The 12,960-nt window shown below is 38.2% G+C and overlaps 1 protein-coding gene across 6 annotated transcripts in view; it reads left to right on the top strand.

Annotated features, from left to right (window-relative positions):
• myo9bl (myosin IXb-like) overlaps positions 1–12,960 on the top strand; it is a 53,854-nt gene that overhangs the window by 18,460 nt on the left and 22,434 nt on the right. For all 6 annotated transcript variants that reach the window (XM_087783661.1, XM_087783659.1, XM_087783660.1 and 3 more), the window contains exons 5-8: positions 8,743–8,837; positions 11,833–11,895; positions 12,584–12,683; positions 12,803–12,903. In XM_087783661.1, the coding sequence (XP_087639787.1) occupies positions 8,743–8,837; positions 11,833–11,895; positions 12,584–12,683; positions 12,803–12,903 (359 nt within the window). The remainder of the gene's footprint in view (positions 1–8,742; positions 8,838–11,832; positions 11,896–12,583; positions 12,684–12,802; positions 12,904–12,960) is intronic.

The following is a 12,960-nucleotide window of genomic DNA, read 5'->3' as shown; positions in this document are numbered from 1 at the left end:
AATCATCACTCATGAGCTCAGATTTTTAAAAACCCCTTTTGAAGTTCCTTCCACGTTGGCTCTTTCCAAATCACCTTTTAAAGCCAATACCAGAAAGACTTTGTGGTGAAAATTGCAGCAGACATAATATTATGTTTTGTTCTGTTGTAATGACAAAGTTGTTGGTTTAGTCCTCTCTTCATCTGATGTTGGCAGATTTTTTTTTAACTGGCCTTTCAAAATAGATTCGACATCATTGCCAGACACTGTTGGTGTTGATCGATGAGACCGTTTTGGGTTTCCTTTGAACAGCCCAATTCAAGACTCTATTTCCTTATCGCTTCCCTCACGCCAAAGATAGACCGACTCACACAATCATCTGTTGAACAACTGAAAGTGTGACTTCGTCCATCAGTTTCTTTACTAGCCAGGACTTTATAGTAACAGTTTTTACTTAAAATACCTTCTTAAGTTTCATCTGAAAATAATCTTTGTTATTGCGGCGCTATGGTTTGATGGTAAAGTTCCACTGCGTGCAGCGAATCCCCGGCCAGGCAGATGTTTTTCAGCTTATTGCATGGATATATGGATTTTTAAACAACCATACCAGACAAAGCCTAGGAAAGGAAAGCTGATGTCATATTTGGCCATGACAATCATTGGTCTTGTGTGTGGGCTGACCCAGCAAGTCTGACTGTGTCACTTCATAACGGACGGGTCCAAGAAAATAAGTGGATCATTCATTGTTAACCTTTAAGTGGCCCGACGGTCACATATTTGTGTGCGTGTGTGTGTCCATTTATTGTGCTCATCCTCCCGACTGTTGCAATGTTTTTGGATATTTCCTTTGTTAGATTACATGGCAAAAGCGTTTACCCCCTTCTCTTTGTTTATTTCTTCAGCCCTGTAATAAAGGTCCCTCCACTTTCACATGTGGAAGACTTTACCTCTGGTCAGACCTGAAGCAGGGTTATTATTGTCGAGTCATTTTCTTTATTTACATCCCTGCCACTCTGGTTCTCTCTAATAAGCCCGAGTTCCCCGAAAGTATTGTTTCCTTGTGTGCCCTGTGCACTGTAGCCCTCCATTACTTTTACGTGACCTGTAAATGTATACTTTTAACACCATTATAGCGTTGATTCACGGTGGAAAGGGTTACATGGGAGTTTGTGACCTTGGGTCAAATAAGGGTTTATTTTCAAGGTGAATCTAATCTGGATGCCTGTTTCTGATCTGTGTTTTTTTTGGATTCTTTGTTAAATGCCGAAGGCTACATTTGAGACTAACAACCGTACTATCCGAGTGTAATACCATCTGGACAAAAGTACATTTTAAGATGAGTTGTTGTAAGATTTTTGCTTTGCTAACTCTAATCTAATTTAGTTAAAACTAAGTGCTATAAAATATACAATTGCGTTCTGATGTCACATTTCCGACCATGTATCTTGGTATATTTTGAAACCTTTTAACCCCTCTTAAAAAAAAATCATTTTATTAAAAAAAGGCTTGTCACAAGTGTTCTAATGCAGTGTTGAAATTACTTTTCTTTTATTAAAAATGGATTTTTCTAAAGGCCTGTAAAAAATTTATGTAATTTAGATTGCCTTTTAAATAACGGCAAAACCAAAGGAAAGATAAAGAAAATTAGGGAAAAACTGTGGGGGGAAAAAAATGCAAGGTTGACCAAAGAAGGCAGAAAACACGGCTTTCACTTTTGTTTGTTTTTTAACAGTAATTTGTGTAATGTTTAAGTTTGTGGCTTAATGGCTAATAATAGACCTTGGTTTTTAAAAAGCCATATGTGGAATGTAGTTTATCCAAAGTGCAAGACTGTGTTGAAAGTCCTCTGAACCGTAAAGGCTGGGGTCAAGCATATACAGTTTGAGAATTTACAACCTACATTTGGTTTGAGCATTATTGTCACGAAACGTTGGCAGGAACATTAACTTTTTGAGCAGTGTGTGTGCGTTTTCTTGGCGTGTTTCCTCTGTTTCAAGACCTTCTTTGTGGCGTTCAGCTGCTTGAGGAATACGTTACTCCCTTGATGTCTGTCAGCCTGTCATAGTCTGATGAAAATGAGAGGCGAGGGAGGGGGGTTCGCAGGTCGAAAAGATGGAAAGACTTTCCCTTCATCAGCAAGAGTTCTGGTCTCTTTGGAAACCGTTGGCTTCTCTGCTGTTGACTCTCCGATGAGAAAGTGTGTGTTTCATTTCTGTCTAGAGCTGTGGTTGCTACAGAAGACACGGAGGCTGTTCTGACGTCGCCGTTTGAGACATTCGAGCACATGTTCCAAATGGCTTTGAGATGAATAAATACAAGAGAGCAGCTAGTTGTGTCAGCAGGAGAGTTCAGAGTTGGGTGAAGTAGGTTACTTTACTACCTTTTATGGCATGCCCGTGACCTCCCCTTCCCTTCTGGGTCACTGCACATCTGTCTTGTGGGAAAACTTGAAACGACTGATCCCTAATGACACACTAAAGTGTGACTTTTCTGTCCCGGTGCCTCGTTGGGAGTAGATTTGTCAGTCAAGGTGGTATCTGCACCTCATGACCTCTCATCACCTCACTGAGGTTTTGTGGAGCACAGCAGTAGAAAAAAGGATCTGATTTGGGGATTTCTTTTATCAAGATTAAGGAAAACTTTGTGAAAGGGTTGTTTTTAAAAGCTGATGATGAAAAGAAAATGGTATGAAAGAAACAAGAGAAATGCAAGTGAAAACAAAGGAGTTTTCAGCTCCCTTTAAAGTAATGAACTTTAATAGAACACTCCAAATAAAACATTTTAACAGCAGGTTCGAGATCGATCGATGACTTACTGCAGCACAAAAGAACACAACCTACACTTTTCTTTGGCTCTCAAGGATCCTTTTCCTTCAGGTTTTGTTTTGTCCACTGCATAGTTTCTCTAATCACCATCTTTGAATTATACCTCTATTAACTTCACTTATTATTTTCCCCCACAGAATATCTTGATTTTGGCCTCGTTTTAAGTCCTTATCGTTCTCACTTGCTTCCAAGTAACACAGCAATCCATTTCTAAAAAAAAAAACATGTTTTTGATCTAAATGGGCAATTATGTGTTATTGATGTTCTCAAAACAAAGAATATGGCAACGGTTAGATTCCCTGATATTCAAATTCTCTTGCTTTTTGCCCTCGGTGTTACTGAAAAACAAACTGCTTGTTTTCTGAAAGACTAGAGAAGGATTTTCTTCTCTTGTTTTCCACCGTTGGCTGCTCGGGTTTCACATGTGGAAAATGCAAACGGCTTGTGCAGTTTCACAGTTTAACCTGGAGCGTTTTGGAGGCGGTTCTGCAGACCTGCTCAAAGATGAGATCATAATCTTTGTCAAATGTAAATTCAGTCAGTTTAAACGTGATATTTGTAAGAAGTTAACCCTTGAAGATATACCTCAACTTCTGGTTACAGTCCTCCCTCAGTCTAACCTGCAAAAATGATCCACGGCTTTATTTACCGACTGGTTCAACTGGTTCAACGCCCTTTTGTGGATTTTTCTTTTCTAATCCTCCAAACTCATTCTTACAGTTAACACTCTGGAGTAAAGTTTATAGTGTCTTTTCTTGGCCTAGTCTGAACATTAATTTACTGAATTAAAGAAATCCTATATGTAGGTGATCAGGTTCCTGTATATTATAGGTCAATCGTAAAGAGATTGAAGAATCTCACTCTGTTCAAGATTTCTTAAAGGTTATATATTTCTTGCAAATATGTTTTATTAATGCTTAATAAAACATGGCATAGTGGTTTTACAAAAATCCTCTTAAGTGCATCCAATATCAGTGACATTGAAACAACAACATGACATTTTTATTTTGCCCCCAATTCTGGAAAAAAAAAAAGGCTTGTCCAGCTTTAAGTTGAGGCAGCTTAAGTGATCGCGTGCAGGCTGACGTTGAAGCTCATGGATCAGGGATTTCTTACCTAAATCAGAGGATTATTGCTCAAGTCATGAGCTGTCACATTAGTTAGACGAAGAAGTGGTCTCATCATCTCCAGACTCACAAGTGGACTTCATATTGGTAGGTGCTAATGCTAAAGTAAGTTTGCTTTAAATATGAGTATGTTGTTTATTCTTTTTTTGGTAGAGTTGTTACCAGTCGTTTTGGTTCGATGGAGGCTGTTTACCATGAGTGGTGTTGGTAGACCTGGAGTGAATTGAATTGGCTTTCACATGGTTAAGAGAGTTTATGTCAGTTTTAAATCGTTAAACATATGATATTTTCGTACCATCGTATTCAATAATAACATTGTTTTTTTTTTAATTATTTCTACAATTCTTTATAATATTGCTGTAAAAAAAATTTAAATTAAAAATATGAAATATATTTTTTCAGTTTTTGGCTTGCTTTGTTCTGGAATAAAATACCATCCTACTTATATTATGTTATGCTTGTATTGAGGAGTTGAATATGTTTTTTTTTTTTGTGCAAAATCAATTGAAAGTCTTACACTTGATGGAGTCTACTGACTCTTTCAAGAAACATCTTAAGACGTTTTTATTCGTGCAGGCTTTTCCTTGATTCTCTGGAACTCCTGTGTTGTTATCAGTTTTATCTTGTCCTTTAAAGTATATACTTTATTGAATATTGTTTGACTGTTTAAGCGCTTTGTGACCCTTGTCTGGAAAAGTGCTATATAAATACAAATTACTTACTTACTTACTTACTTATATACAAGCACACAAGCTTCCATATTTTCTTTATTTTGACTTCAGACAGGAAGTTCCTCTTATCCGGAACCCTATTACACAGGAAGCAGCATTGGCATAGGAACAACAGCAGTAGTTTTCTTTAGTGTTAGGTAGACTCGCGGTGGGTGGGTGTGTACGTCCAAATTGTGTATTGTACTATTCAGGAAGTGTGGAGGAGAAGCGGCTCCATACATCCATTGTGTATCTCTTAGACACATGTGGCAGGGATATTATTGAGATGCTATATTTGGTCAGGGTAGGAGTATGAAAACAGCTGGCATTGATGTGTTTCAAGTTCCTGCAACACGGTCTGTACATGTGGCTTTGATCAAACGCATGTCTTTTCCTTTGGTATATCATGTTTTTTAAAGTCATGACAGTCGCCACATGTTTGTTCCGACTTGGTGAAAGGCCACTCATGGCACAGATTCCACACCAAATGCTGAGGACTGATGTGGTGCCCATCTAGACATGGGTGGAGCTGCACGGAATGCCTCCAATTTTGTAAAACACCAGACCACAAGTGGTGCAAAAGTAATGTTTTTAAAGTATCATCTAAGCGATTCCAACCTCACTCTGACGTCCTTGGGCAAGTGCAAAACTAGAAAAACTAAGATGAAATTTCTTTAATTTAATTATTCTTTATCTCTGGATGCTCACTTTTACGTGGCAAGATGTGATTGGATGTTTGTTAACAGTTCGAAAAAATGTCATATGTCATCAAATCCAACAGTTACTAATGTTATATTTTGTAGTTGAGTTCAAAGACCTCCACAGTTTGATGGTTTTGTTGCATTTTCCTTGAGCTACTTCCTTTAAAGACAACAAGTGCGTTGATGTAAAATCTAGGATGTATAAAAGTTGTAATGGGATGTTTGTCTGAATACTAGAAGGATTAAATTGACATTATAAACCGTTTGTTTTGCTGTAAGAGCATGAACTTTTGCAGTGTCATCTGATGATGCGTCTTTTCCCTACTTTGCTACCATCTTCGAAACTACAAAAGATCATGTGGCAATTAGTCATCAGTGTCCTGTGATTTTTTTTACCACATATTCAAGAACAACATGGTGCATGTATCGAATCAGTGCTGGTTCTAAACTTACACTCAAGACATGACGTGTGTTTCATTACATTCACAAGCGTATCAACTTCACTCGGACCAGACCTAAGTGCATTGAGGCCAGAGCTGATGAGTGGTTGCTGGAGCGTCTGCTGTCGCTCTCTGCAGATCCTAATAAACGTCTACGTGGTTGCTGGACTACGTTGAGTCCTCCCGTGAGTGGATCCCAGCTGTAGAGAGATGTGACCGACGGGCTCTTGGCATGTCTCATGGAAAGTTTAACACAGTTAGAAACTGGACAAGAGTGTGACACAATCTGCCACTGCTGTCCAATAACAACTTTTTTTTTTTATTCTGGTAAAGAGAATACACTACTAAGTCCTAACACACAGTATCATGGTAATCATACAATTTTTCATCACTTGTGGTTGCTTAAGCTCTGCTTAATTTCAATTATATTTTCTCCAGGGTCTAGTTAAAGGTAGGGTAGGTGTTGTCCTGGAGGATTTTCTTCACTGTTTTCCCTTTCGAATTATGATTAAAACCAATTTCTTGTTAAGTAAGTAAGTAATTTAGATTTATATAGCCCTTTTCCGGACCAGGGTCACAAAGCGCTTAAATAATCAAAAAATACTCAATAAAAGATATACTCTAAAGGTCAAGATAATACTGAGAACAACACAGGAGTTACAAATAAAAATGTTTTAAAAAGGGGTTGTGCTTCTCTGTAAAATGAGATTTACAAATATCCATTTGTACAGCGAGAGCCATGTTTTCTACCCTTCTTATTGCATTGGTCTTTCAGCCTTGCTTCAGAAGGGACAGTGCAACAAGAAAACGAGACCCCCAAACATCTCCTGGTTGTAAGAGAGTGTAGCTGCAGAGTACTCCATGTCCCTTTTAAACCTGAAGCTTCACTTGCTTCTTCTTTTATGCATTGATGGGTGTTTCGGGGTCAGCTTGGTGCAATGGAAATGTACTGAGGGATTCTTTAAAGACACTGAATAACAAAGGGAACTGTATGAGGGGGAAAAGAACATCATGAAATACTCTCAGGATATGTATGAGCACACGTCAGCGCTTCAAACCGAGTTGGTCTAAAACTCTCCTTCGCTCTGTTTCTCTGAACAGAGCTCTTTGAGTCCAGCCCCTATTTCATAAGAATCCTGATCACGTACATGCAGATTCTTCTGCCGAAACGGCTTGATGAACTTCCTCATACCTACCAAGTCTTCCAACCAATGAGACTCTCTGCTGGTGGGCAAGTTCAGAATGCGAGTGATGCTGTGACACGTTTAGCATTCTCACCGTCGTGCCGCAGCCTGGGCTCCAGCGCAGAATTCCCAGGGTTTCGTGGACTTGCCTGCAAGATTATTTTGTGGGGGTTATCGTGAAGGCCTCACAAGCTGGAATACAAGTGCTGCCAGCTGACAACAAACATCTAAAAAGATAAACGTTTAGCTACAAGTTTGAAACCACCCCAGACAATTATGGTAAATGGTTAAGCATAAAATTATTATGTTAAATGTGTCTAAATAATTCATCAGGAATGGATTGGATGAAAATAAGATCAGTCGGTTGAGTCATAGTATTTACTTGATCATAGGTGGGCTGCCCATGTTCTTAAACATACACCTTACATTTTGCTGTAGAGGGCCTGAATACATTAAATGTACAAAAACTAAATCAACTATTATTCAATATGGATCAAAATGACGGATATGTATAGATACAGTTAAGACGATGTTTGACCAAAAAATATGTAAAACATGTAATAATAATCCTGCAATCACTATAATATCACTGTAATACATATTATATATTATATTTGTTTGTATTTAGTATATAAACTGAGGAAACGCAATTTGAAAATTGAATATGGTTACAGATTAGAGATATGATATACAATATGTAATTTTGAACAGAACATTTGAAGATACTACGTTTATGTAGGTTTACTTTGATCTCACAAGTACCTCACACATAAGGAAGAATTTTATATTATACCCTTGCCAAATTGGTAGTTTTTAAATAATGCCCAAAAGGGTTAATTGGAAAATGCACAAACTAAGATAGAAGCAATATTTTAAAATAAATTAACAACTTTACACTTTTGCATTTATTGTCTATTTATTTTGGAGCCGGTGCTTTTATTGAACAGACTATAGATATACCCATCCCTGAATAAATACAAATACTGCTACTTGCATTAAAAATAACTAGATGGCAGTATCAAGAGCGAATATAAACTGTGTCCTGTCATCTTAGTCTTTGTCTTGTGACTTGGCAATTTATTCATTTTTTACTCCAAGATTTGTTGTGTTTGACAACGGAGGATCTTTTTTGATGGTGTTTGATATTTCCCCTTTCATCAAAGTAAGCAGAACTCTGCTGTATCCAGTTCTACTTCAACATTGTAAGACACAATGTGGCTCCTATTTAACATGCACTCGGTCAACTTCCCCTGCCGTGGCTCTTTGTTACATGCATCTGTAACCATGTGAGCATGTGCATCACGGAGGCTGCTTTTCTGTTGGCGGATCAATGAAAAAAAAAGGAATGGGGCCCCTTAGTTGAGGCCTGACTACTGCTGGTCCGGCTTATGTGTTTCTGTTGGGGATAAAACTAGCAGAGAACTGCTGTCCTAGTGTGGAAAAGCTGAAAGGGATGGACGGGATGATTCAAAGAGGAGGGCAAGACGGGACAACGAGTTGCAGATGCCGGGATCTTGAAACGCATAAACACAAAAAATCCCCTAATGTGGTCTCAGATGCTACTTAAGTTACTTTGCGGCCGCCAACGTTTGTGTTTGTTCTGACCTCTGTGACTTCATTGATCTATCATTTTCTTTAGCGGTACAAACGGATCTGTATACACCGTTAGAACCTCCACGTTCTAATGTTTTTGACGTGATGACGGTCCTCAAGTATGTTGAGTAACACGTAGCACCTCGATGTAGGTTCAATCTTCTCTTCTCTTGTGTCTTGTAGGCTTTTGGGAACGCCAAGACTGCTCACAACAACAACTCCAGTCGCTTCGGAAAATTCATCCAGGTGAACTATCTGGAGACGGGCGTGGTCAGAGGGTAAGTTACTAAATGATTTGTCATTTACTAGCTTTCTTTACAGTCAAATCTGGGTCTGTTAACGTTCTATAATCATTTAAAATTAAAAAATATACATATATTAATTGTCCTGTATGTCATGGAATACATGATTATCAATAATGTGTTGATGTAGTTTTTCAATTCATACATAATGATTCCTAAAACCTACAGGCTTGGCCAAAAGTAAGCTCACATACCGATATCCACTTCAAAATAAAAACAGTTCACAAAATCTATTTCTTGAGAAGTATGAATGTCATTTATTGACATTGAAACATTCCTCAAAACTCTCCAGAACTGTATGTCACAGACCACCAATGAAACTAAAGAAATGCATAGTGATGTGTTACAAATACTTTTGTTTTGTAAAGTGCATTCTTGCTAATGTTAGCATACTTTTAGTACACCATGTATTCTGCTATCAAATCTACATCCTACGATACGATCACTTTATATATTGCCTCATATACCTTTTGAAAATAACCATTTCCACTATTGTCTTATAAATAGTATGAATGGAATCTGCTCACGTGGATCTTGCTCAGACAACACAGTTGATACAGAACAACATAGTTTGTCAGTGAGAAGTCTAAAAGATCCAGATCTTCATCTGGAACACTGTAATAAAATCATCTGTTCTTTCTCCCTTCAGAAAAATTCCCTGCAAATTTAATTGTATTTGTTATAACTATACATACATGTAAACATTTGCTTGGAAGCAAAATTTAGAACATTGAATCATGCCCTGGAATGTAAAAAAAATGTTCATTAGCAAAATGAGGAATGCGATTAATACAATGGGGGGAAAATGTTTTAAAATTGTAGCAGATTTTTTGTTTAACATCATCATCTCAATATTACTTCCACCAAAGAGTTTTTTTTGGAATGATTTGTCTGTCTGCCTTGGATATGTTTCGCCATATGCCAAAATAATAGTTTAATAAGAAGTTTCCTTTTAGCGTTTGGCAGAGAAATGTAGGGTAATATCAGTGCCAGCACTTTCCACGCTCACTTTTCACATGATTTTTTTCAAAACACAATTGCAATGTGCTTTTGTCAGCAGCGCAACAACTCTTCCTCTTTGTTGTCTTCAGTTCAGTGTTGGGGTTTGTGGGCTGAAACTCTCAAGCTCTGCTTTGCTCTTCCTTATTCTCAGCCATCAGACTCCGGTCTAGCCTTCTGTCCGAGTCTGCTCGAACGTGTCACTTCCTCATCTGTAAAGGGAAGTGTCACTCAATGCTGTTACAGTGTAAGCGTCAGCGGCCGTCAACAACATTTCGGTCCACTAATAAGACTTTAAGTCGGATTGATGGTTCCCCCTAATGTGCTGCGGGAGCAAATTCGATAAGTGGTGAAGACAAAATTAGATTTTAAACTGGTGAAAAAGGCACATGGAGGGGGCAGAGATAGAACTTAAAGCACCTCAACCTAATTATCCACTAATGACTCGCAGTCTGATTCTGTTCTATTGAATTGCTTACCCAAAGTAGGATCTCTAATCCAATCAAAAGGGGTGGCTTTATTTGACTAATACATTTCAATTGTAGAGACAAAATCCTCTTTATCGAGGAAATACTTTGCGTCATCACCGGGGGGGTTGCTGTGAAACCTCCAGATATCCATCTCTGTTTTGCTTGGTGGACTTGATAAAAGCCGCCTTTCTCACTCAAGCAGCCATTCAGACACATAATGGAACGGTAACAAACGGCTGCTTTTGCACTCGGCTCTTCTCCCGGGTGCAGTGGCTCGGTGACTAAAGAGAGCTTTGGTGCAGCACATGCTTCAGAGGCGTGAGGCTGTAGTACATGATAATGAATTGGCTCCGCCCAGATTGTTGTATAGTCGGTGACCGTCCGACTGCATGAATGGATTTTAGTAGTTCATTTTGATTGTCATCGGAATGCTTTCCATGGAGAGAAAAGTTACCAGGGCAATAATCAAAATCATAATAATCACATTTTCATTTATGTAACGTGTATCGGACAAAGTGTGTCACTGGTGATTTACGTGGAAACTGATTGTTGCCCATTTATTTAAAATGCTCATTAATACATAGAATTATAACCATGAAAGGGACTGGCCAGTGTAACAGTAAAGTACAATTGCAAAGACCAAAGCTTGAGTTCAGAACTTAAGTCAAACTAATGAAGAATTCATTGGATTACATCAAAGATTTAACGCCATAAAAGCAACCTGGCGAGAGACTTGCTCCCTCATAACTGTCCCAGTTTTTTACTTGGTTTAATACACTTTTTTTAGTTTTAAATTAAATGTCCATGTTTATTTTTACCCCCATTAAATACGTTTCAAAATAAGTCAAATGTTAGGGCAAGTTATTATTAATTTCATTTAATATTAAAGGTCATTTTTACCCAGAGTTGTGGCTCAAAGATCCGATTGTTCTCATGTGATTTTTGGATGTGGAAATATCCGTTTGTGCTCTTTGTGGATCGCTATATAGATCCAGGAATACATTAACAAAACTCCCTGTGTCAAAGCAAATTAACCACAGTTCAATCTCATCGAATGTTCAGTCGCCACGCTTCAGCAGAGCAACATTTTCAAACCCTGTCTTCTCTAAAATACGTCGGTGCTTCAGCAAGTCTAGCAGATGAATTCAACAATAACTCTGGCTTCATGAGTCTATTCTTGGTCAGTCACAAGATCCAGAGTTGGTGTCTCTGCCTGACCATTGAAGTCATAAAGTCTGATTTTAGACGCCTCTTATTGCACTTAATGGTGTGTTTCAAATGGAAGGAGAACTGAAGCCAAAAGATTTGCCTCGGCTTATATTTATATCAATAAAAAGAAAGCCGACCTTTGCCTCTTTGTTCTCACTTTCATTGTTGTGACTTTCCACTTCCCCATCATCACCAGTCTTATTTACGTCGCGCACGAACACAGAAACACACTAAACTACCAATTTATCCATTTTAATTGTTTCTGCCCTTTCTTTCTTTCTCTCTTTTCCCAGTGCTGTTGTAGAGAAGTATCTCCTGGAGAAGTCTCGACTGGTCTCCAGAGAGAAGAATGAGCGGTAAGACAACACCAGGTTTTGACCTTTCACTCCTGTGGATCTGCAAAGAAGTTAAAATAAATGATCCCATGACAACACTGGGAGTTTAACCTTAAAGCTCAGTGACACACTTTAAACCTATAATGCTCTGTAGTTTCATCAGATAACCGGGAACACTTGGGCAGACATTAGCAGACGAGCTCAGTTTGTTTAAAAACTCTCTGCAAACTCGTCTTTTAGGGCAGCTATTTATCTTGGATAGTGATTTTGTTGCAGTTAATCATCACATACTTGTAGCTCGGTGTGTCTTAGCTCATGGTGAGTTATTGTATTTTCTAATTTGTAGTTTTATTACATTTTAATACTTTAATACTGTGAGACTAATATGATCTCCATATATTTGCTAGATAATTTCTGAAGAACACTGTCATCTACAGGAAATTCTTCCTTTATTAGTGTTGGGACTCATTAGCTTTGTGTACTCTTGTGGTTCTAGGATAACAGAAGTGGAAACCACAGTACCTGAGCAGCAGTTTTGTTGCTATAATTACTTGCTTCTGTCACATGTTGTACGTCCGGTTTCCACTAATGAAATGGCTAATATTGATGATAAGAAATACAAACAATGTGTCGAGTTAATGAAGGAAAGTTTCTTTAAATGATTATGTTTTAAAGAGCATCATGATGATTACCTGGGTCTTCTTATCAGGAACTACCATGTGTTTTACTACCTGCTGTTGGGAGCTTCAGTGGAGGAAAGGAAAGAGTTCAAGTTGCTGTCACCTGAAGACTACTTCTACCTCAAGCAGGTACACCGAGCTTGAACACCCTCAACCACAAATTACAATAACCACGAATCTCTCTTTGCCCTTTGTTATTTAAGCATGTCTTTGATCTTTATTTTACATCGAAAATGTTCTTTCTATAGCAAAACTTTAAGATCGAAGATGAGGAAGACCCCCATCATGATTTTGAGAGGCTCCAGCAGGCGATGGAGATGGTCGGCTTCCTTCCTGCTACAAAGAAACAGTGAGTCAATCATACTGTGAGACGTTCAAGTGTTATTAATGTTGTCGTAAAGAGGAA

This window comes from Callionymus lyra, chromosome 2 (assembly GCF_982586985.1).
Source record: "Callionymus lyra chromosome 2, fCalLyr1.hap1.1, whole genome shotgun sequence".
Taxonomy (NCBI): domain Eukaryota; kingdom Metazoa; phylum Chordata; class Actinopteri; order Syngnathiformes; family Callionymidae; genus Callionymus; species Callionymus lyra.
This window is presented reverse-complemented; position numbering and strand designations above follow the sequence as displayed.